The following is a 24132-nucleotide window of genomic DNA, read 5'->3' as shown; positions in this document are numbered from 1 at the left end:
GGCCGCACCCAGGTTTGCAGCATTGTCGCACACGGCCTTCCCTGGTTTCAGGTCCAGTGGAGACAACCATTCATGAAACTGGTTCTCCAGAGCTGACCACAACTCCTCAGCTGTGTGACTCACATTTCCCAGACATTTCAAAGTAAAAACCGCCTAATGACGTCGAGCCCTGCTGCCAGCATAGTAAGGAGGTGTGCAGGATCCCTTCTGCGCAGTTAGAAAGCTTGTGGCATGACCAGACAGGCTTTGGGTGCAGGTGGAGGACCGAGAGGAGGTTGAGGAGGCAGAAGCAGTGGAGGAACATCGAGATAAAGAGGATTGACGCACAACTCGTGGGGACGGCAAGACTTGGACAGCAGCCCTTTGTCCTGCTGTCACCATAGTTACCCAGTGCCCAGTCAGCGACATGTAATGCCCCTGTCCATGCCTACTCGTCCAAGTGTCTGTGGTGAAATGCACCCTGTCACACACAGAGTTTCTCAATGAAGCGGTGACGTTGTGTGCGACATGCTGGTGGAGTGCAGGCACACCTTTCTTTGAGAAGTAGTGCCGACTGGGCATCTGGTACTGAGGCACTGCGACGGACATAAAGTCTCGAAAATCCTCTGTGTCCACCAGGCGGAAAGGCAGCATTTCTGTAGCCAAGAGCTTGCAGATGGTGAAATTCAACCTCTTAGCTTTCCCATGGCTAGGAGGAAATGGTCTTTTACTTGTCCACTTCTGAGGGACCGAGGGCTGGCTGTTATGCTTAGACCGGGTTGAGAAGGGTGTCCACGGCAAACTGCCAGTCTGTGAGGAAGATGCAGGCGGACATGTTAGGTTGCCTTGATCCAAAGGTGGTGCTATCGATGTCGGACAGCGCTGAACACCAGCTGGTGTTTCCACCTCCAAAGAAAATGATGACCTGCCAATCACGCTGGCTGTTGCGGGTAAAGAGGTGGCAGGTCTGCTTCCCAAAACAGGTGTGACTGCTGTCCCCCCAGTCACAGAGGATGAAGAGGCCGCGGATGCACAAGATGTGGCAGACGGTGGTTGGCCCGGCCCGCTAGGCCGCATTGTAGCACAGTGAGCTTCCCACTGCAACTTATGCTTCATATCCATGTGCCGGTTCATGCATGAAGTACTCAAACTATGTATTTTTTTGCCTCTACTTAGCTTTTGCTTACAAATGTTACAGATAACACGAGTTGGGTCATCCTTATCGATCTGAAAAAATGCCCAGGCTATGGCAAGGCTTAGCACCCATGCGACCTGAAGAGCCACCATGACTTGTGGTCAGAGGCAGAGTTGTGGTTGAGGATGCAGTTGTTGATGTGCTTCGAGTACTACGTCTCTGTCCAGGAAGGCGTAATCTGACCTCGTCGTCAGTAGCATCCTCCTCCATCTCCTCTGCTGACCTCATCGACTGGCTTACTGTGGGTTGACAGTAAGTGGGATCTCCAATCTCGTCATCATCTCCCTGTGTGTTCTCACACCCGTCGTCCTCAGAGCCAACCTCTTCCTGCCCTGACAAAAAACTCAAGTTGTCGCTCCAATCAGGTATTTGAGTCTCATCATCGTTTTCCTCATTGTCTCCACCAACAGGAGTTACAGTTTGGGAACGAGGGTCTACATTATGGTCAGAACCTTCTGCGTCTGGTCCTGGATCCTACTCATAAAGATTCTGGGCATCAGTGCAGATCATTTCCTCGTCTGGAATCACAGAAGCTCTGGAGCCGACCTCTGATTCCCAGGCTATAGTATGAGTAAACAGCTCTGCAGACTCAGCCATCTGTTCTACCCCATACTCAGATGGGCAGCTGGAGACTTGGGAGCTGTGAGGAAGCAAGTGCGATTGGGGTGACACCTCTGAGGACTAGAGTATTTGTGATGTTGAAGTTGAGGTGGAGGAGAGCCCACTTAAAGGAGCACTTGATATCCGTTGAAGCACCTGCTGTTTTTGTGCCTCATCTGGAATTTGTAGCGATTGGCGTGGCCGTAAGAAAGGGTCTTATCACATTGTCCGCTAAAAGAAGTAGACATCTTAGTTTGGCTGGAAGATGGTCTTTCTTCTGCAGATGTTACTGTTGCTTTAACACCTACCCCACGGACACAACCTTTTTTTCCCTTTCCAACACACCTATTCCCCTTTCCACCAGCAGCAGGCCTTTTTCCACTCATTTTGGTGGTTAACTAATTGACAACTCTGGAGTTGTTTGCACAAAAAAACAATGAATGGGAACCGAGCAGAGCTGAGTGGCCAAACTGTGGTATTAGCCCAAAGGTATTGGCTGGGTTAGATGCAGATAAAAATTATTTTGAATTTTCAACCTGGTGGAGGTTAGTATAGATGGACTAATAGAACAAGTCCCACACACTGCTACAAGCCCAAGCCCAAATATTTTTTCAGAGCTAGATGCAGATAAAAAATATTTTGAATTTGCAACCTGGTGGAGGTTAGTATAGATGGACTAATAGAACAAGTCCCACACACTGCTACAAGCCCAAATATTTTTTCAGAGCTAGATGCAGATAAAAATTATTTTGAATTTGCAACCTGGTGGAGGTTAGTATAGATGGACTAATAGAACAAGTCCCACACACTGCTACAAGCCCAAATATTTTTTTCAGAGCTAGATGCAGATAAAAATTATTTTGAATTTGCAACCTGGTGGAGGTTAGTATAGAAGGACTAATAGAACAAGTCCCACACACTGCTACAAGCCCAAGCCCAAATATTTTTTCAGAGCTAGATGCAGATACAAATTATTTTGAATTTGCAACCTGTTGGAGGTTAGTATAGATGGACTAATAGAACAAGTCCCACACACTGCTACAAGCCCAAGCCCAAATATTTTTTCAGAGCTAGATGCAGATAAAAATTATTTTGAATTTGCAACCTGATGGAGTTTAGTATAGATGGACTAATAGAACAAGTCCCACACACTACTACAAGCCGAAGCTCAAATATTTTTTCAGAGCTAGATGCAGATAAAAATTATTTTGAATTTTCAACCTGGTGGAGGTTAGCATAGATGGACTAATAGAATGATGCTATGCCCAAAAGGTTTTACTTCACTAGGTGCAGTAAAAAAAATTGTATTCTATACACAGGTGGTGTAGCTTGCAACACAGATAGGCTACTCCACTGACTAACACACACTGCAAGAGGCCAAAAAGGATTTGCTTTGCTAGATTTAGCCAAATGCTGTGAAAAAAACTTGCACAGCACTGGCACAGACCTGCCTGGCAAAAAGTGATAGGAACTGATGTAACCTAGCCCTCAAAAGGACTGCAATTACAATTAGTCTTTACTCCCAACCTATCTATTTAAGAGCACAGACCTGCCTGATAAATGTGATAGGAACTGATGTAACCTAGCCCTCAAAAGGACTGCAATTACAATTAGTCTTTACTCCCAACCTATCTATTTAAGAGCACAGACCTGCCTGATAAAATTCGTAGGAAATGATGTAACCTAGTCCTCAAAAGGACTGCAATCACAACTATTCCCTACTCCCAAGCTATCTGTAGATTTGTGCGAAAATTGGCTTGAAATTAGCACTCAAAGTATAGCGCACACAGCAACAGCGGTGCCGTCAACACGCAGCTGCAGCAGTGAGAAAATGGTGGCGACGGGGAAAATGGCTGGGTCTTATAGGGCAAGGACATGTGACATACACTGCCAATGACACATACCCTAGCTTGTGTGAAAAAAAGCAGTTCGCTCCGTGTGTGCGCTGCTGATAGGCTGATAGACTGCACCGCCCCACTGTAAATGCGGGAAAGAGAAAAAAAAATGGAGATCTTCATTATTTATGCAGAGATCCATCCCCTGCCCCTCCCCCCACCCCGCTGTACACTCAAACTGCGTATTAACATTAATTTTCAGCATTACTGAGAAAAAATCCAGTTATGATTTTGGTGCACGAACAGTTATCGAACATAACCTCGAATAGCCGAATTTTTTTCAAATTGTTCGTGTTCGCCGAACGGCTCGAAGACGGCTCAAAACAGCTCGAATTTGAGATTGGCGAACAGTCCGAGTCGAACACCGCTCATCTCTAATTGTTACCTTGCTAAAGGCTGTATCTGGAGCCGAGTGGAAATATCTGTCAGTGGAAAGGCTCTTGGACATTATATGTGTAATATGTCGGCGAGCCACTGAGATGGACTCGGTTATAAGCAGTTATGAAGTGTAATAAACTGCTGGATTGTGAAATACCGGAAAGACGTTGCATGTTTGCTTTAATTGACCCGGTGAAGCGAGTGCCCCTAAGCATGATGAATAGCTCTGCCTTACAGTATATATACTCTGCACAGTACCACTTCTCCTGTATATATATATATATATATATATATATATATATATATATATATACACACTGCACAGTACCACTTCTCCTGTCCTGTATATATACATTGCACAGTACCACTTCTCCTGTATATATACACTGCATAGTACCACTTCTCCTGTCCTGTATATATACTCTGCACAGTACCACTTCTCCTGTCCTGAATATACACACTGCACAGTACCACTTCTCCTGTCCTGTACATATACACAACAGTACCACTTCTCCTGTCCTGTATATATACACTGCACAGTACCACTTCTCCTGTCCTGTAAATATATACACTGCACAGTACCACTTCTCCTGTATATATACACTGCATAGTACCACGTCTCCTGTCCTGTATATATACACTTCACAGTACCACGTCTCCTGTCCTGTGTATATATACACTGCACAGTACCACTCCTCCTGTCCTGTATATATACACTGCACAGTACCACGTCTCCTGTCCTGTGCATATATGCACTGCACAGTACCACTCCTCCTGTCCTGTATATATACAGTACAGACCAAAAGTTTGGACACACCTTCTCATTTAAAGATTTTTCTGTATTTTCATGACTATGAAAATTGTACATTCACTCTGAAGGAATCAAAACTATGAATTAACACATGTGGTATTATATACTTAACAAAAAAGTGTGAAACAACTGAAAATATGTCTTATATTCTAGGTTCTTCAAAGTAGCCACCTTCTGCTTTGATGACTGCTTTGCACACTCTTGGCATTCTCTTGATGAGCTTCAAGAGGTAGTCACCGGAAATGGTCTTCCAACAATCTTGAAGGAGTTCCCAGAGATGCTTAGCACTTGTTGGCCCTTTTGCCTTCACTCTGCGGTCCAGCTCACCCCTCACTATCTTGATTGGGTTCAGGTCTGGTGACTGTGGAGGCCAGGTCATCTGGCGTAGCACCCCATTACTCTCCCTCATGGTCAAATAGCCCTTACACAGCCTGGAGGTGTGTTTGGGGTCATTGTCCTGTTGAAAAATAAATGATGGTCCAACTAAACGCAAACTGGATGGAATAGCATGCCGCTGCAAGACGCTGTGGTAGCCATGCTGGTTCAGTATGCCTTCAATTTTGAATAAATCCCCAACAGTGTCACCAGCAAAGCACCCCCACACCATCACACCTCTTCTTCCATGCTTCACGGTGGGAACCAGGCATGTAGAGTCCATCCGTTCACCTTTTCTGCGTCGCACAAAGACACGGTGGTTGGAACCAAAGATCTCAAATTTGGACTCATCAGACCAAAGCACAGATTTCCACAGGTCTAATGTCCATTCCTTGTGTTCTTTAGCCCAAACAAGTCTCTTCTGCTTGTTGCCTGTCCTTAGCAGTGGTTTCCTAGCAGCTATTTTACCAGGAAGGCCTGCTGCACAAAGTCTCCTCTTAACAGTTGTTGTAGAGATGTGTCTGCTGCTAGAACTCTGTGTGGCATTGACCTGGTCTCTAATCTGAGCTGCTGTTAACCTGCGATTTCTGAGGTTGGTGACTCGGATAAACTTATCCTCAGAAGCAGAGGTGACTCTTGGTCTTCCTTTCCTGGGGTGGTCCTCATGTGAGCCAGTTTCTTTGTAGTGCTTGATGGTTTTTGCAACTGCACTTGGGGACACATTCAAAGTTTGCTCAATTTTAGGACTGACTGACCATCATTTCTTAAAGTAATGATGGCCACTTATTTTTCTTTACTTAGCTGCTTTTTTCTTGCCATAATACGAATTCTAACAGTCTATTCAGTAGGACTATCAGCTATGTATCCACCAGACTTCTGCACAACACAACTAATGGTCCCAACCCCATTTATAACGCAAGAAATTCCATTTATTAAACCTGACTGGGCACACCTGTGAAGTGAATACCATTTCCAGTGACTACCTCTTGAAGCTCATCAAGAGAATGCCAAGAGTGTGCAAAGCAGTCATCAAAGCAAAAGGTGGCTACTTTGAAGAACCTAGAATATAAGACATATTTTCAGTTGTTTCACACTTTTTTGTTAAGTATATAATTCCACATGTGTTAATTCATAGTTTTGATGCCTTCAGTGTGAATGTACAATTTTCAAAGTCATGAAAATACAGAAAAATCTTTAAATGAGAAGGTGTGTCCAAACTTTTGGTCTGTACTGTACACTGCATTGTACCACTTCTCCTGTTCTGTATATATACACTGCACAGTATGTCTTCTGTCCTGTATAAATGCACTGCACAGTACCACATCTCCTGTTCTGTATATATACACTGCACAGTACCACTTCTCCTATCCTGTATATATACACTGTACAGTACCACTTCTCCTGTCCTGTATATATACACTGCACAGTACCACTTCTCCTGTTTTGTATATATACACTGCACAGTACCACTCCTCCTGTCCTGTATATATACACTGCATAGTACCACTTCTCCTGTATATATACACTGCACAGTACCACTTTTCCTGTCCTGTATATATACACTGCACAATACCACTTCTCCTGTCCTGTGTATATATATACTGCACAGTACCACTTCTCCTGTATATATACACTGCACAATACCACTTCTCCTGTCCTGTATATATACACTGCACAGTACCACTTCTCCAGTTTTGTATATATACACTGCACAGTACCACTCCTCCTGTCCTGTATATAAACACTGCATAGTATCACTTCTCCTGTACTGTGTATATATATACTGCACAGTACCACTTGTCCTGTATATATACACTGCACAGTACCACTTCTCCTGTTTTGTATATATACACTGCACAGTACCACTTCTCCTATCCTGTATATATACACTGCACACTACCACGTCTCCTGTCCTGTATATATACACTGCATAGTACCACTCCTCCTGTCCTGTATATATACACTGCATAGTACCACTTCTCCTGTCCTGTATATATACACTGCATAGTACCACTTCTCCTGTATATATACACTGCACAGTACCACTTTTCCTGTCCTGTATATATACACTGCACAGTACCACTTCTCCTGTCCTGTGTTTATATACACTGCACAGTACCACTTCTCCTGTATATATACACTGCACAGTTCCACTTCTCCTGTCCTATACATATACACTGCACAGTACCACGTCTCCTGTACTGTATATATACATTGCACAGTACCACGCCTCCTGTCCTGTATATATACACTGCATAGTAACACTTCTCCTGTTCTGTATATATACACGGCTCAGTACGTCTCCTGTCCTGTATATATACACTGCACAGTACCACTTCTCCTGTCCTGTATATATACACTGCACAGTACCACTTCTCCTGTCCTGTATATATACACTTCCCAGTACCACTTCTCCTGTCCTGTATATATATACACTGCACAGTACCACTTCTCCTGTATATATACACTGCACAGTACCACGTCTCCTGTCCTGTATATATACACTGCACAGTACCACGTCTCCTGTCCTGTATATATACACTGCACAGTACCACGTCTCCTGTCCTGTGTATATATACACTGCACAGTACCACTCCTCCTGTCCTGTATATATATACACTGCATAGTACCACTTCTCCTGTCCTGTATATATACACTGCACAGTACCATTTCTCCTGTTTTGTATATATACACTGCACAGTACCACTCCTCCTGTCCTGTATATATATACACTGCATAGTACCACTTCTCCTGTCCTGTATATATACACTGCACAGTACCATTTCTCCTGTTTTGTATATATACACTGCACAGTACCACTCCTCCTGTCCTGTATATATCCACTGCACAGTACCACTTCTCCTGTTCTGTTGGAGAGGCGTCAATATTGGTTTAGTATTTTCAATATTACTATGGCCAAATAAGAATAAATATTGGAAAACCTGTTTAAATGGATTATCCTAAGTAATCCCCTCTCCTCTGGATAGGGGATAACTGTCTAATTGCTGGAGATCCGACTGTTGGGACCCCCATGACCGGAGCTCTGTAGAGCAACATGTAAATGGAGCTGTGGCCGATCATACGCACTGTGGCGCCATTCACATGAGGCTCTTCAAATAACTCCTTTTAGGAGAGTGAGGGTCACGACAAAGTAAAGCAAAATTCACTGATCGGGGTAATGAGTGTTAGGGTACGTGCACACAATCAGTAATTGCTGCGGATTGCACGCATCACCCTTGCGCTGCGTGCAATCCGCAGCGGCCAGATTTTACAGCATAGTGGATGGAATTTGTAGAAATCCCATCTCCACTATGCGTCTCCGTGGACCTGCAGATCACCCGCAGACACGGACATGCGGTGCGTCTTTCCAGAGCGCAGCATGTCAAGAGAAATTATATCAGTGCAATGTATAGGATGTGGTGAATCCGCATGGTTCAATGAACATATGCAGATTCACCTGTGTGCAGCACATTGGACGCAGCATAAAGTATACTGCTTTCAAAGTGCTGCCAATACAGACCCTGTGCACATACCCTTATACTATTTGAGCTGGTGGGGTTTGTGTGGCAGGGCTGCTTTTTTGACCCAGTCCGGCCCTGGAAACTAGCATCTATTTTATTGATTCATCCTTTACTCACCGCAAGTATTTCTGGACTCCCAAATTCAATCATTGTTGTATCAAGCAATGGTTCTTTATTGTGAATGATGGACACCATTTCATACAGTATCTGAATTAACCAATTTGTTCCTGAAACAAATAACATGTTTATTCAATATAACTATGTATTTCACAGATTACTTTTCTTTATTAAGTTTCTATGTAAGGAAAGGCTGGGAGGACAATACAAACGGAATAATGTATTATCTGATAAACTGGTATAGGATTTAAGGATACGGAAACTGCTCACCTTGTGAGGTTGTGTGACCCCCAACAGAAGTTGTACGTATAAGAGACAAACTATTCCAGCTGCTGCAACACCAACAGGTTGGAGGCATCAACATGCCAATAAAGTAGTGAAAAAGTTGGGAAATCTACGCTGCTGCTACAGTATCCACAATAAAGATTCAAAGGCGATGAAAAGATGTCAAGTACAGTTTTAATTTAAAAGTTAGCAAACTTCTTCCTCAGGAGACTATTGTGCTTCTCCTGAGGAAGAAGTTTGCTAACTTTGAAATGCATTGAGATTAAAATCGCATTGACATCTCTACATTGCCTTTGGATCTTTATTTTGGATACAGCACCAGCAGCGCAAATTTACCAACTTTCTTCCACTATGTGAAGTTTTTATATAAGGCACCATAGTAGTGATTTTGTTATACCTATTTATTATACTATGGAAGACCAAGTAAGGATAACAACACTCCACATTAAAATCCCATCTCTTTAATTTTCTTCACTTAAAGGGAACCTGTCACGTCCTATCTACTTTCTACACTGCCCCCATTGCTTTGTTAGTGATGTAATGTGCATCACTAACAAGCTTTTTTCAGTAAAATCGGTGGTAGTATAATGATTTTATAACATTATATACACTTTGTCCTACCTGCTGTATTCAGTCATAGGAGTGTGATTCTCTCATTCAGTCAGGGGCAGCACCGCATTCAGTCACTGCTGGCGCTGCCCATGCAATTCAATACTGATCCTGGCAAAGTTGTGTCTAGATCAGAGGTGATTTTTTGATACCCTCACTCCAGCAACTCCGATTTAGTCTCATCAGCATTGAAGTGTCTAGATCGGAGTGGCTAAAGTGAGGAGCACAAAAAATCACCTCTGATCTAGACACAACCTTGCCAGGATCAGTATTGAATTACATGGGCAGTGCCAGCAGTGACTGAATGCGGTGCTGCCCCTGACTGAATGAGAGAATCACACCCCTATAACTGAATACAGCAGGTAGGACAAAGTGTATATAAGGTTATAAAATCATTATACTACCACCGATTGTAATGAAAAAAGCTCGTTAGTGATGTACATTGCATCAATAACAAAGCAATGGGTGCAGGGTACATAGCAACTAGGACATGACAGGTTCTCTTTAAGAACATAATATTCCAACATTGTAAATTACAGCACAGTAAACAAAAAATCTGATATTGGAGGTGCCAGATGTGTTAGGGTAAAAAGAAGATACAATGCTATCCACCCTGTCTTTTTCATCCCAGAGATACAAAAGTAGCTGAAGTAAGAAAAGGCTGCTTGCACTGCTGTCTACCATGTCTATCTGATCTAATGCTGAAGATTCTAGAGGTGTCAAGGTAAGTAGAGGCTGCCCATACTGCTGTCCACTTTGTCTATCTCATCTAATACTGGAAATACCAGGAGTGCTGATGCAAAAAGACGCTGCTCACACTGCTGTCCATTCTGTCTCTCTGATCTAATACTGAAGATACCAAGAGTGCTAGGATAAGAAGAAGCTGCTCACACTGCTGTCCACCCAGTCTTTATAATCTAATACGGAGGATACTAGGGGTGCTGTGGAAAGAAGAGTACACTTACACTGTTGTCCATCATGTCTTTCTGATCTAAAACTTAAGATACCATGGGCAGGGCCGCCATCAGGGCATTACTGCCTGTACTGGCGTATGGGGCCCGGTAGGCAGAGGGGCGCAGTCGGGCCCACATTCTTTTGCTCATCGGGCCCCAGTGGGGTAACTGCCATTTCAGTTACTGACCGTGCGTCCTTGGACACACGTTCACCTGAAATCTATTGCCGTGCGGAAGCTTCCCGCGTAGCTGGCAGCTGACGTCACCGCGCACATCACCGGCGTATGACGTCACTATCATGCGTCTGAAGGAGGGTGACGGGCTGATGAAGATGCCGTAGCAACAAGTGGGTTGACAGAGTTAAAATAATATGTTGAATGTGTGTGCTGTGTATGTTATAAGTTGTGTGATAAAGTTTTGCTGTGTTTTATCCCTATTGTATGCCATTATTGTATGCCGGTTCTCCTACAGGCTCTGCCTAAGGCTGTCCCTGGGAATGCGGGAGGTCTGTCCACTAGGGGAACCATACCATAGGTAGGGATATAGTTTGCATTACATTACTTAGACACTAGACAGTTAAATCAGGGATTAGCTCATCAGTTGGGAGGGGTTAGAACAGTTTTATAGAAAAGTACATCCAGGTTTCAGGCAGTTAGTCAGGGTTTGAGTCCATGACACGGACACCCTAGTTCTGGGTCCACGACCCTTATAGAATAGTATCGGTGCAGGTCCTGAACAAGAGAGAGTGGAGTGGAAAAGGAAGGCTGAACAGACAGGGAGACAGGTTCCAGCAAGCAGATACAGCGGTGGAGAAAGTGTTTTATCAGTGCAAGTTTTCAGAACAAAATGAGGACACGTTTGATGCTCGATCAGGACGCTGGCACAGTCCTGGGCTTAAAGCCTCCAAGAGGTACTGAGAAGCAGGCCTCTGTATCCCTCATGGGGAGAATATCAGCTGGGTCACAGAAGAAGTGGAAGATGGTGTGTCTCAGGACAGGATGGGAAAGAACACTGAAAAAGCACATAACCAAGGGTACTTCACTAACAAAAGACCATGTCTTAATCTGTATGCTGCAGCCGTGTGTGGAAAAATTGCGCAGTAAAAGTGAGTCTGTTAATCCAGATCTGAGATCTCCTGTCTTATTTGAAGATGGTTCCAGTCCCATGGACAATGTAACAGTGATTAAAGAAAATCCTCCATCATACAATACACTCCACTCTCAGTCCTTTATAGAAGAGGGGACACAGGGCGAAGAGAACTCAGTTCCGGCCCACAGCATGTTGTTACCGTCCCTGTGCCTCTCCCCTTCATGTCGGCGACTGTGCCTCAGATGATGGGCAAGCTGGGTGCCGCTGAAGTTGCAAGGTAAGGAGAAACTTTTTTTAATTTTTTTTTTGTAAAGACACACCATGGGGGAGGATAGAGACAAATGGGGCCAGGATGGAGTCAATGGGGGCAGGTTGGAGACATTTGGGGCAGAATGGAGACATGGGGGCAGGATGGAGATAATGGGCGCAGAATGGAGACATAGGGGCAGGGTGGAGACATTGGGGGCAGGATGGGGACAAATGGAGACATGGGGGCAGAATGAAGACATGGGGCAGAATAGAGACATGGGGCAGGATGGAGACAATGGGGGCAGAATGGTGACATTGGAGGCAGAATGGAGACAGATGGAGACATTGGGGGCAGAATGGAGAAATAGGGGCAGAATGGAGACATTGGGGGCAGGATGGGGACAAATGGAGACATGCGGGCAGGATGGAGACATTGGGGGCAGATGGGAGACATGGGGCCAGGATGTGGGACATTATTATTGTATGGGCTAATTAAGGGATATTATTACTGCTGTAATATATTTTATTTTTGAGGATACTTGTTTCAGTGAGTCGGGGGGAGTCCTGTTACTGTGCTGGACGGCACTAATTCTTGGTGGCAGCCCTGACAGTACCTATATAATAGATGACAGTACAATATACTGCTCAATATTAAGTGATACAATTATTATTAATATAAAATAATAATTGTAATTAATATGTTAATACGGCATATACAGTGTGTGTGTGGTGCGCACGGCGTATACAGTGTGTGTGTGTGGTGCGTACAGCGAATACAGTGTGTGTGTGGTGCGTACGGCGTATACAGTGCGTGTGTGTGTGGTGCGTACGGCGTATACAGTGTTTGTGGTGTGTACGGCACATACAGTGCGTGTATGTGGTGGGTACGGCATATACAGTGTGTGTGTGTGGTACGTATGGCGTATACAGTGTGTGTGTGTATGTGTGGTGCGTACGGCGTATACAGTGTGTGTGTGTGGTGCGTACGGCTTATACAGTGTATGTGTGGTGCGTACGGTGTACATAGTGTGTGAGTGGTGCATACGGCGTATACAGTGTGTGTGTGTGGTGCGTACGGCGTATACAGTGTATGTGTGGTGGGTACGGTGTATATAGTGTGTGTGTGGTTCATACGGTGTATACAGTGTGTTTGTGTGAGGTGCGTACGGCGTATACAGTGTGTGTGTGTACGGCGTATACAGTTTGTGTGTGTGTGGTGCGTACGGCATATACAGTGTGTGTGTGATGCGTACGGTGTATGCAGTGTGTGTGTGGTGCGCACGGAGTATACAGTGTGTGTGTGTGTGTTGCGTATGGCGTATATAGTGTGTGTGTGTGGTGCGCACGGCGTATACAGTGTGTGTGTGGTGCGTACGGCGTATACAGAGTATGTGTGTGTGGTGGTGCGTACGGCGTATACAGTGTGTGTGTGGTGTATATGGTGTATACAGTGTGTGTGTATGTGGTGCATACGGCGTATACAGTGTGTGTGTGGTGTGTACGGCATATACAGTGTGTGTGTCGTGCATACGGCATATACAGTGTGTGGTGCGCACGGCATATACAGTGTGTGTGTGGTGCGTACGGCGTATACAGTATGTGTGTGGTGCGTACGGCGTATACAGTGTGTGTGTGGTGCGTACGGCATATACAGTATGTGTGTGTGGTGCGTACGGCGTATACAGTGTGTGTGTGTGGTGCGTGCGGCATACACAGAGTGAGTGTGTGTGGTGCGTACGACGTATACAGTGTGTGTTTGTGTGGTGCGTACGGCGTATACAGTGTGTGTGTGGTGTGTACGGCATATACAGTGTGTGTGTCGTGCATACGGCATATACAGTGTGTGGTGCGCACGGCATATACAGTGTGTGTGTGGTGCGTACGGCGTATACAGTATGTGTGTGTGGTGCGTACGGCGTATACAGTGTGTGTGTGGTGCGTACGGCGTATACAGTATGTGTGTGTGGTGCGTACGGCGTATACAGTGTGTGTGTGTGTGGTGCGTACGGCATACACAGAGTGAGTGTGTGTGGTGCGTACGGCGTATACAGTGTGTGTGGTGCGTACGGCGTATACAGTGTGTGTGTGTATGTGGTGCGTATAGCGTATACAGTGTGTGTGGTGCGTATGGCGTATACAGTGTGTGTGTATGTCGTATGTCGTGTGTACGGCGTATACCGTGTGTGTGTGTGGTGCGTACGGCGTATACAGTGTGTGTGTGTGTCGTGCGTACGGCGTATACAGTGTGTGTGTGGGGGGCGTACTGCGTATACAGTGTGTGTGTGCATACGGCGTATATAGTGTGTGTGTGGTTTGTACGGCGTATACAGTGTGTGTGTGTGGTGCGTACGGCATGTACAGTGTGTGTGTGTGTGGTGCGTACGGCGTATACAGTGTGTGTGTACGGCGTATACAGTTTGTGTGTGTGTGGTACGTACGGCGTATACAGTGTGTGTGTACGGCGTATACATTGTGTGTGCGTGTGGTGTGTGCGGCATATACAGTGTGTGTGTGGTGCGTACGGCGTATACAGTGTGTGTGTGGTGCGTACGGCATATACAGTGTGTGTGTGGTGCAAACGGTCGTATACAGAGTATGTGTGTGTGGTGGTGCATACGGCGTATACAGTGTGTGTGTGGTGCATATGGTGTATACAGTGTGTCTGTGTATGTGGTGCGTACGGCGTATACAGTGTGTGTGTCATGCATACGGCATATACAGTGTGTGTGTGGTGCGTACGGTGTATACAGTATGTGTGTGTGGTGCGTACGGCATATACAGTGTGTGTGTGTGGTGCGTACGGTGTATACAGTGTGTGTGTGTGGTGCGTACGGCGTACACATAGTGAGTGTGTGTGGTGTGTACGGCGTATACAGTGTGTGTGGTGCGTACCGCGTATACAGTGTGTGTGGTGCGTACGTCGTATACATTGTGTGTGTGTGTGTGGTGTGTACGGCATATACAGTGTGTGTGTGGTGCATATGGTGTATACAGTGTGTGTGTGTATGTGTCGTGCATAAGGCATATACAGTGTGTGTGTGTGGTGCGCACGGCGTATACAGTGTGTGTGTGGTGCGTACGGCGTATACAGTGTGTGTGTGTGTGTGTGTGTGGTGTGTACGGCGTATACACTGTGTGTGCGGTGCGTACGGCATATACAGTGTGTGGGGGAGGCGTACGGCGTATACAGTGTGTGTGTGGTGCGTACGGCGTATACAGTGTGTGTGTGGTGCGTGCGGCGTATACAGTGTGCGTGTGTGTGGTGGTGCGTGCGGCGTATACAGTGTGTGTGGTGCGTATGGTGTATACAGTTTGTGTGTGTATGTGGTGCGTACTGCGTATACAGTGTGTGTGTGGTGTGTACGGCGTATACAGTGTGTGTGTGTGTGTGTGTCATGCATACAGCATATACAATGTGTGTGTGTGTGGTGTGTACGACATATACAGTGTGTTTGTGGTGCGTACGGCGTATACAGTGTGTGTGTGGTGCGTATGGCGTATACAGTGTGTGTGTGTGGTACGTACAGTGTATACAGTGTGTGTGTGTGTGTGATACGTACGGCGTACACTGAGTGTGTGTGGTGCATACGGCGTATACAGTGTGTGTGTGGTGCGTACGGCATATACAATGTGTATGGTGTGTACGGCGTATACAGTGTGTGTGTGTGGTAGTATAGTGTATACAGTGTGTGTGTGTGTGTGGTACGTACGGCATACACAGAGTGAGTGTGTGTGGTGCATACGGCGTATACAGTGTGTGTGTGGTGCGTACGGCGTATACAGTGTGTGTGGTGTGTACGGCGTATACAGTGTGTGTGTGTGGTGTGTACGGCGTATACAGTGTGTGTGTGGTGCGTATGGCGTATGCAGTGTGTGTGATGCGTACGGCGTATACAGTGTGTGTGTGTGGTGCTTATGGCGTATACAGTGTGTGTGTGTGGTGCATACGGCTTATACAGTGTGTGTACGGCGTATACAGTGTATGTGTGGTACATACGGCGTATACAGTGTGTGTGTGTGGTGTGTACGGCGTATACAGTGTGTGTGTGTGATGCGTACGGTGTATACAGTGTGTGTGTGGTGCGTACGGTGTATATAGAGTATGTGTGTGTGGTAGTGCGTACAGCGTATACAGTGTGTGTTCGGTGCATATGTTGTATTCAGTGTGTGTGTGTAAGTAGTGCGTACGGCGTATACAGTGTGTGTGTGTGGTGTGTACGGCGTATACAGTGTGTGTGTGTGGTGCGCATGGTGTATACAGTGTGTGTGTGTGTGTGTGGTGTGTACGGCGTTTACAGTGTGTGTGTGTGTGTGTGTGTCATGCATACGGCATATACAGTGTGTGTGTGTGGTGTGTACGGCATATACAGTGTGTGTGTGTGTGGTGCGCATGGCGTATACAGTGTGTGTGTGGTGCGTACGGCGTATACAATATGTGCGTGTGGTGCGTATGGCATATACAGTGTGTGTGTGTGGTTCGTACGGTGTATACAGTGTGTGTGGTGCTTACGGCGTACACAGAGTGAGAGTGTGTGGTGCGTACGGCGTATACAGTGTGTGTATGGTGCGTACGGCGTATACAGTGTGTGTGTGTGTATGTGGTGCGTACAGCATATACAGTGTGTGTGTGTGTGTGTCGTGTGTACGGCGTATACAGTGTGTGTGTGTGTGGTGCTTATGGCGTATACAGTGTGTGTTTGTGGAGCGAGCGGCGTATACAATGTGTGTGTGTGTGTGGTGCATACGGCGTATACAAAGTATGTGTGTGTAGTGGTGCGTACGGCGTATACAGTGTGTTTCTGGTGCGTATGGTGTATACAGTGTGTGTGTATGTGGTGCGTACGTCGTATACAGTGTGTGTGTGTGTGTGGTGTGTACGGCATATACAGTGTGTGTGTGTGGATGCGTACGGCGTATACGGTGTGTGTGGTGCATACGGTGTATACAATGTGTGTGTGTGAGTGTGTGTGGTGCGTATGGCATATACAGTGTGTATGTGTTGCGTACGGCATATACAGTGTGTGTGGTGCGAACGGCGTATATAATGTGTGTGTGTCGTGTGTACGGCATATACAGTGTGTGTGTGATGCGTATGGCGTATACAGTGTGTGTGTGTGATGCGTACGGCGTATACAGTGTGTGTGTGGTGCATACGGCGTATACAGTGTGTGTGTGGTACATACGGTGTATACAATGTGTGTGTGTGGTGCGTACGGCGTACACAGAGTGAGTGTGTGTGGTGCGTATGGCATATACAGTGTGTATGTGTATGTGGTGCGTACGGCATATACAGTGTGTGTGGTGCGAACGGCGTATACAATGTGTGTGTGTGTCGTGTGTACGGCATATACCGTGTGTGTGTGATGCGTACGGCGTATACAGTGTGTGTGTGTGTGTGTGTGGTGTGTATGGCTTATACAGTGTGTGTGTGGTACATACGGCATATACAGTGTGTGTGTGTGTGGCGCATACGGCGTATACAGTGTGTGTGTGTGGTGCATACGGCATATACAGTGTGTGTGTGTATGGTGAGTATGGCGTATACAGTGTGTGTTTGTGGTGCGTACGGCTTATACAGTGCGTGTGTGTGGTGCGTACGGCGTACATAGTGTATGTGTGTGTGTGGTGCATACGGCGTATACAGTGTGTGTGTGTATGGTGCGTACGGCGTATACTGTGTGTGTGTGTGTGGTGCATACTGCGTATACAGTGTGTGTGTGGTGCGTACGGCGTATATAGTGTATGTGTGTGTGTGGTGCATACGGCGTATACAGTGTGTGTGTGTATGGTGCGTACGGTGTATACAGTGTGTGTGTGTGGTGCATACGGCGTATACAATGTGTGTTTGTGGTGCATACGGCTTATACAGTGTGTGTGTGGTGCGTACGGCGTATACAGAGTGTGTGGGTGTGTGGTGCATACGGCGTATACCGTGTGTGTGTGTATGTGTGGTGCATACGGCATATACAGTGCGTGTGTGTGGTGTGTATGGCGTCCACAGTGTGTGTGTGTGCGTGTGTACGGCGCATACAGTGTGTGTGTGGTGCATACGGTGTATACAGTGTGTGTGTGTGGTGCATATAGTGTATGCAGTGTGTGTGTGTGGTGCGTACGGCATATACATTGTGTGTCTGGTGCGTATGGCGTATACAGTGTGTGTGTGGTGTGTACGGCGTATAAATTGTGTGTGTGTGGTGCGTACGGCGTATACAGTGTGTGTGTGGTGCGTATGATGTTTACAGTGTGTGTGTGGTGCGTACGGCGTATACAGTGTGTGTGTGGTGCGTATGATGTTTACAGTGTGTGTGTGGTGCGTATGGCGTATACAGTGTGTGTGTGTTGCTTATGGCGTATACAGTGTGTGTGTGGTGCGTACGGTGTATACAGTGTGTGTGTGTGTGGTGCGTACGGCATATACATTGTGTGTCTGGTGCGTACGGCGTATACAGTGTGTGTGTGTGTTGCGTATGGCGTATACAGTGTGTGTGTGTTGCGTATGGCGTATACAGTGTGTGTGTGGTGCGTACGGTGTATACAGTGTTTGTGTGTGGTGCATACGGCGTATACAGTGTGTGTGTGTGGTGCATACGACGTATACAGTGTGTGAGTGTGGTGCGTATATCGTATACAGTGTGTGTGTGTGGTGAGTACGGCGTGTACATTGTGTGTGTGTGGTGCGTACGGCGTATACAGTGTGTGTGTGTGGTGCGTACGGCGTATACATTGTGTGTGTGGTGCGTACAGCGTATACAGTGTGTGTGTGTACGGCGTATACAGTGTGTGTGTGTATGGTGCGTACGGCGTATACAGTGTGTGTGTGTGGTGCATACGGCGTATACAATGTGTGTTTGTGGTGCATACAGCTTATACAGTGTGTGTGTGGTGCGTACGGTGTATACAGAGTGTGTGGGTGTGTGGTGCATACGGCGTATACCGTGTGTGTGTGTGTATGTGTGGTGCATACGGCGTATACAGTGTGTGTGTATGGTGCGTACGGCATATACAGTGCGTGTGTGTGGTGTGTATGGCGTCCACAGTGTGTGTGTGTGTGTGTGTGTGTGTACGGCGCATACAGTGTGTGTGTGGTGCATACGGTGTATACAGTGTGTGTGTGTGTGTGGTGCGTATAGTGTATGCAGTGTGTGTGTGTGTGGTGCGTACGGCATATACATTGTGTGTCTGGTGCGTATGGCGTATACAGTGTGTGTGTGGTGTGTACGGCGTATACATTGTGTGTGTGTGGTGCGTACGGCGTATACAGTGTGTGTGTGGTGCGTATGATGTTTACAGTGTGTGTGTGGTGCGTACGGCGTATACAGTGTGTGTGTGGTGCGTATGATGTTTACAGTGTGTGTGTGGTGCGTATGGCGTATACAGTGTGTGTGTGTTGCTTATGGCGTATACAGTGTGTGTGTGGTGCGTACGGTGTATACAGTGTGTGTGTGTGTGGTGCGTACGGCATATACATTGTGTGTCTGGTGCGTACGGCGTATACAGTGTGTGTGTGTGTGTTGCGTATGGCGTATACAGTGTGTGTGTGTTGCGTATGGCGTATACAGTGTGTGTGTGGTGCGTACGGTGTATACAGTGTTTGTGTGTGGTGCATACGGCGTATACAGGGTGTGTGTGTGTGGTGGTGCGTACGGCGTATACAGTGTTTGTGTGTGGTGCATACGGCGTATACAGTGTGTGTGTGTGGTGCATACGACGTATACAGTGTGTGAGTGTGGTGCGTATATCGTATACAGTGTGTGTGTGTGGTGAGTACGGCGTGTACATTGTGTGTGTGTGGTGCGTACGGCGTATACAGTGTGTGTGTGTGGTGCGTACGGCGTATACATTGTGTGTGTGGTGCGTACAGCGTATACAGTGTGTGTGTGTACGGCGTATACAGTGTGTGTGTTGTGCATACGGCGCATACAGTGTGTGTGTAGTACGTATGGCATATACATTGTGTGTGTGGTGCGTACAGCGTATACAGTGTGTGTGTGTGTGTGTGTGGTGCGTACGGCGTATACAGTGTGTGTGTGTGTGTGGTGCGTATGGCGTATACAGTGTGTGTGTGTGGTGTGTACGGCGTATACATTGTGTGTGTGTGGTGCGTACGGCGTATACAGTGTGTGTGTGTGTGGTGCGTATGACGTTTACAGTGTGTGTTTGGTGCGTACGGCGTATACAGTGTATGTGTGTGTGGTGCGTACGGCATATACAGTGTGTGTGTGTGTGTGTTGTACGTATGGCATATACATTGTGTGTGTGGTGCGTACAGCGTATATAGTGTGTGTGTGGTGCGTACGGCGTATACAGTGTGTGTGTGTGTGGTGCGTATGGCGTATCCAGTGTGTGTGTGTGGTGTGTACGGCGTATACATTGTGTGTGTGTGGTGCGTACGGCGTATACAGTGTGTGTGTGTGTGGTGCGTATGATGTTTACAGTGTGTGTGTGGTGCGTACGGTGTATACAGTGTGTGTGGTGGTGCGTACGGCGTATACGGTGTGTGTGGTGTGTACGGCATATACAGTGTGTGTATGTGTCGTGCGTACGGCGTGCACAGTGTGTGTGTGTGGTGCATACGGCGTATACAGTGTGTGTATGTGTGTGGTGCATACGGCGTATATAGTGTTTGTGTGTGGTGCGTACGGCGTATACTGAGTGTGTGTGTATGTGTGTGGTGCGTATGGCGTATACAGTGTGTGTCTGTGGTGCGTACGGTGTATACAGTGTGTGTGTGTGGTGCGTATGGCGTATACAGTGAGTGTGTGTGGTGAGTACGGCATATACGTTGGGTGTGTGTGGTGCGTACAGCGTATACAGTGTGTGTGGTGCGTACGGTGTATACAGTGTGTGTGTGTTGCATAAGGCGTATACAGTGCTTGTGTGTGGTGCGTACGTCGTATATGTAGCACCCTGAGGATTCGGCTGCTACAGGGGTATTGCACCTCAACCCAGAGGTGTGATATTCCACTCCCGGGTAAGGATGGAGTGTGGATCTGAGCTCGGTAGGCTGCATGCACTACATACATCCCATTTCCGAGGAACAGGCCGACGGTACTCCCACTTAGAAATGTGCAGGTACGACCGAGTCTGTTCCTGGCTGGAGTGGGAGGGGGGTGGTACATCCCATGTAGTGTAGGGGCAGATAGGGGGAGCAGTCTGGGTAGTGATAGGAGCTCATTGGGTGCTGGTCACCTGAGCTCACACATAGAGGGTGTATATAAGGTGGGCACCAACTAAGATCAGGGTCAGCTGTAGAGAACAAGTCAGTTGGAGAGGAGTCTGTCTGATGCAGAGAACAAATCGGCAGAGAGAAGGAAACAGCAGCCCTGGAGAGAGAGAGAGTGGAGCAGAGAAAGACCCAGAGGGGGAAGACTGAAGGGACCCAAGAACCCAAATTAGAGCACCGGGTGAGGAGTCAGCACAGGGTACCGGAACCCAAGCTGGTGGGGGCAGAAAACACACCCTAGCCAGAGACCGGAGGCCGTGGGCAGCATCTGCCACGGCCACCCATCACATCCATCCCGAAGGCACACCACATGAAGGGTCAGGGAACCCAGGGCCAAGGGTGTCCCAACAGAAGGCCCGAGGGAGCTGGACCTAGGTGGATCACTGGTGGGGACGGCTGAAGAAAGGACAGAGGGAGAGCTCAGGGCCACGCTCCGGACTTGTTTGGGGGTTGGCTGGATCCAGGACCTGGTGGACGCAGCACGGCTCGGGTGGTCACTAGCAGCTGGAGTGACCAGTACAACATCTGCAGTAAGTAAACACCCTTAACTGCACAACCCGACTCTGTCTTCACTGCCGTCTGCACTACACCACCACAACCCCCATCCTCTGCGCCTGTCCCCTCTGAGGCTATACCCCTCCCGTTGGGGGTTACCATCACAAGCTGCGCACCCACCATCAGCCTCAGCGGACCCTGCTGCAGCGGCGGCCACAGTGACCGCATCACAACGGGTGGCGTAGTCGACACAAAAGAACTTTAGTAACATCTGTAGAACTGCCACTTCACACTGAGTTTGACGCCCTGGGCACGGGACCGGGTCACAGCCGCTCGGAGACTACAACCCCCCCCATCTGATCCGGTGCCGGGTATTCCCCTCAAAAAAAAGGAATATGTCCCAGGGGGTGCGTCAACCTTGGCGTAGTCGGCAGGATTACGTGCCCGCAACACCCGGGTACTGCGTGCCTGAAGAAAAGTGCAAGTTTACCTCAGAAAGAAGTCTCCTGCCGGTTCCGGAGGGTCCCCGCCATCGGACTCCATCACCAGTCGTTTCCCGCCGATTGTCCGCCATTTCCAACTTGTTCCCGCCATCTGCAGAGTTTCCCGCCACTGGGCGACGCTTCCCGCCAAAACCGCAGATTTCCCGCCTTGGAAGAGCAGCGGACGCCATTATGGGCGTGCCAAAGGAGGGCAAGAGGCCACCTCCCATCGTGGGCCGGGACAGAAAATGGCGCCAAAAGTGGAAACCGCCCCCACCAACAGAGACTGTGATGTTGGAGGTGTCTGTCAGCGTGAAAGAACTACCCCTGGAGCTGACAGTCACCGAGTTGCCCCGGGACCGCCCTCGAAGTGGGAGGAGACGAAAGAGAAGAGAAAAGATGGGTGCCGCCTGGAGGAGTCTAGAGCGAGCGGACCCGGAGGCAAGAGGTCTAACGAGGAGTAGCAGAGAAGCTCACCCGGAGATGTCCAGAGAGCAGAGCAGCACCGGCCCGCTGGCCAGGAGCCTGCTGGAAGAAGAGCAGAGCAGCACCGACCCGTTGGTCAGGAGCCTGCTGGACACCACGACCCCACTAGGCCTAGTGGAGGTCCTTGCACAGCTCCCCCGAGACCGGGAGTGTGCACAGACTGCCCTGGAGGGCCTCGCACGGAGGATGGCCCGGGTACAGCGAGAGACATTGGCGGAGTGGAGCCGGGAGATGGCCCAGCAAACCAAGACCCGGAGCACGCCAGCCGAGATGAGGAAGCAGACCGCCTCTGAGGATGGCGCGGGAGGACCCAAGGCCGGAGACGGCGCCGAGGAGGGAGCCGAACGCATGGAGGCAGGTAAAGGGGACGCTTATACCCCATACCGAGAGACCGCCCACCTGCCCCGGTTCCCCGTCGCAGAGCCCGAAAGTCCCCCGTCCGTGCCCGTAACCGCCATGTCACCGCTATGGACTAGGCCCCGACCGGAAGCCGCCACAGCGACCCCTGTGACGTCACGCGCCTCGACCCGGAGCGTGACAAAGCAGGAAATACCACCAGCCTGGTCGCAAGGCCTAGTACCCCCGGGCGCCGCATCACCAACAGCGCCCCCTACCTCCGCGGAGCCTCCGGCCTGGCCGCAAGGCCAGGTAGCCCAGGGTGCCGCCGTCCTAACGGTGCCCTTCACCTTCCAGGTGCCCCAGGCCTGGCCGCAAGGCCTGGGCAACCCGGGCGCCACCACCACCGCGCCCGCGCCCGTAAAACCAAGGGTGCCACACCTGGGGAAGGACTTGTTCAGCCAGCTCACATGGCCGGACGGGCGGCCCTTCATCTGGCCCGAAGGATACCATGAGCTGGAACGGCAGCAGAAACTAAGACCCCTGGATGAACCCCTGATTCCGGCTCCGAAGCCCGTGGCACGGATCTCGCCCCCGCTAGCGGAAGCACAGTTTGAGTGGGACCCCACCGGAGAAGATCTAATGGGGTTCACTCAGGAAACTAGGGCAGCTGCAGCAGAGCGTGCGGAGTGCTGCCGCCAACAGCTCGAGGAGTTTGCGAGGGAGCGGAGAGAGAGGCGGGTCCGGGAACAACAGGCCCAAATAAGGAGCACCGAGCAAAAGAGCCGGACCAGGAGGGACCCCCGTGCAGCGCACAGTCCCCGTACCACCGGGACTGTAATCAAGTTTAACCAGCAGCACGGGTGGGGCTTTATCAGAGACAACAACACCCTCGGCGACGTCTTTGTCACGCGCAGAGACGTGGAGTCCCACCTGCCAGAAGGTCACAAAGGCCGTGACCTCTACGTCGGAGACGAGGTCACTTTCACCCGGCACAAGTGTGCCAAAGGACCTTACGCCCTCCACGTACACCGCTTGACGGAGGAGGAGTTGC

General features: G+C 48.5%; 1 protein-coding gene across 1 annotated transcript in view; it reads right to left on the bottom strand.

Moving 5' to 3' along the window:
* The window catches only part of LOC141257754 (sulfotransferase 6B1-like), a 297433-nt gene that overhangs the window by 114757 nt on the left and 158544 nt on the right, over positions 1-24132 (bottom strand). The window contains exon 3 of the mRNA XM_073672684.1: positions 8872-8981. Coding sequence (XP_073528785.1) covers positions 8872-8981 — 110 coding nt within the window. The remainder of the gene's footprint in view (positions 1-8871; positions 8982-24132) is intronic.

Source organism: Phyllobates terribilis, unplaced genomic scaffold (genome assembly GCF_046119375.1).
Source record: "Phyllobates terribilis strain yellow unplaced genomic scaffold, ASM4611937v1 Scaffold_3__8_contigs__length_932513732, whole genome shotgun sequence".
NCBI lineage: Eukaryota > Metazoa > Chordata > Amphibia > Anura > Dendrobatidae > Phyllobates > Phyllobates terribilis.
This window is presented reverse-complemented; position numbering and strand designations above follow the sequence as displayed.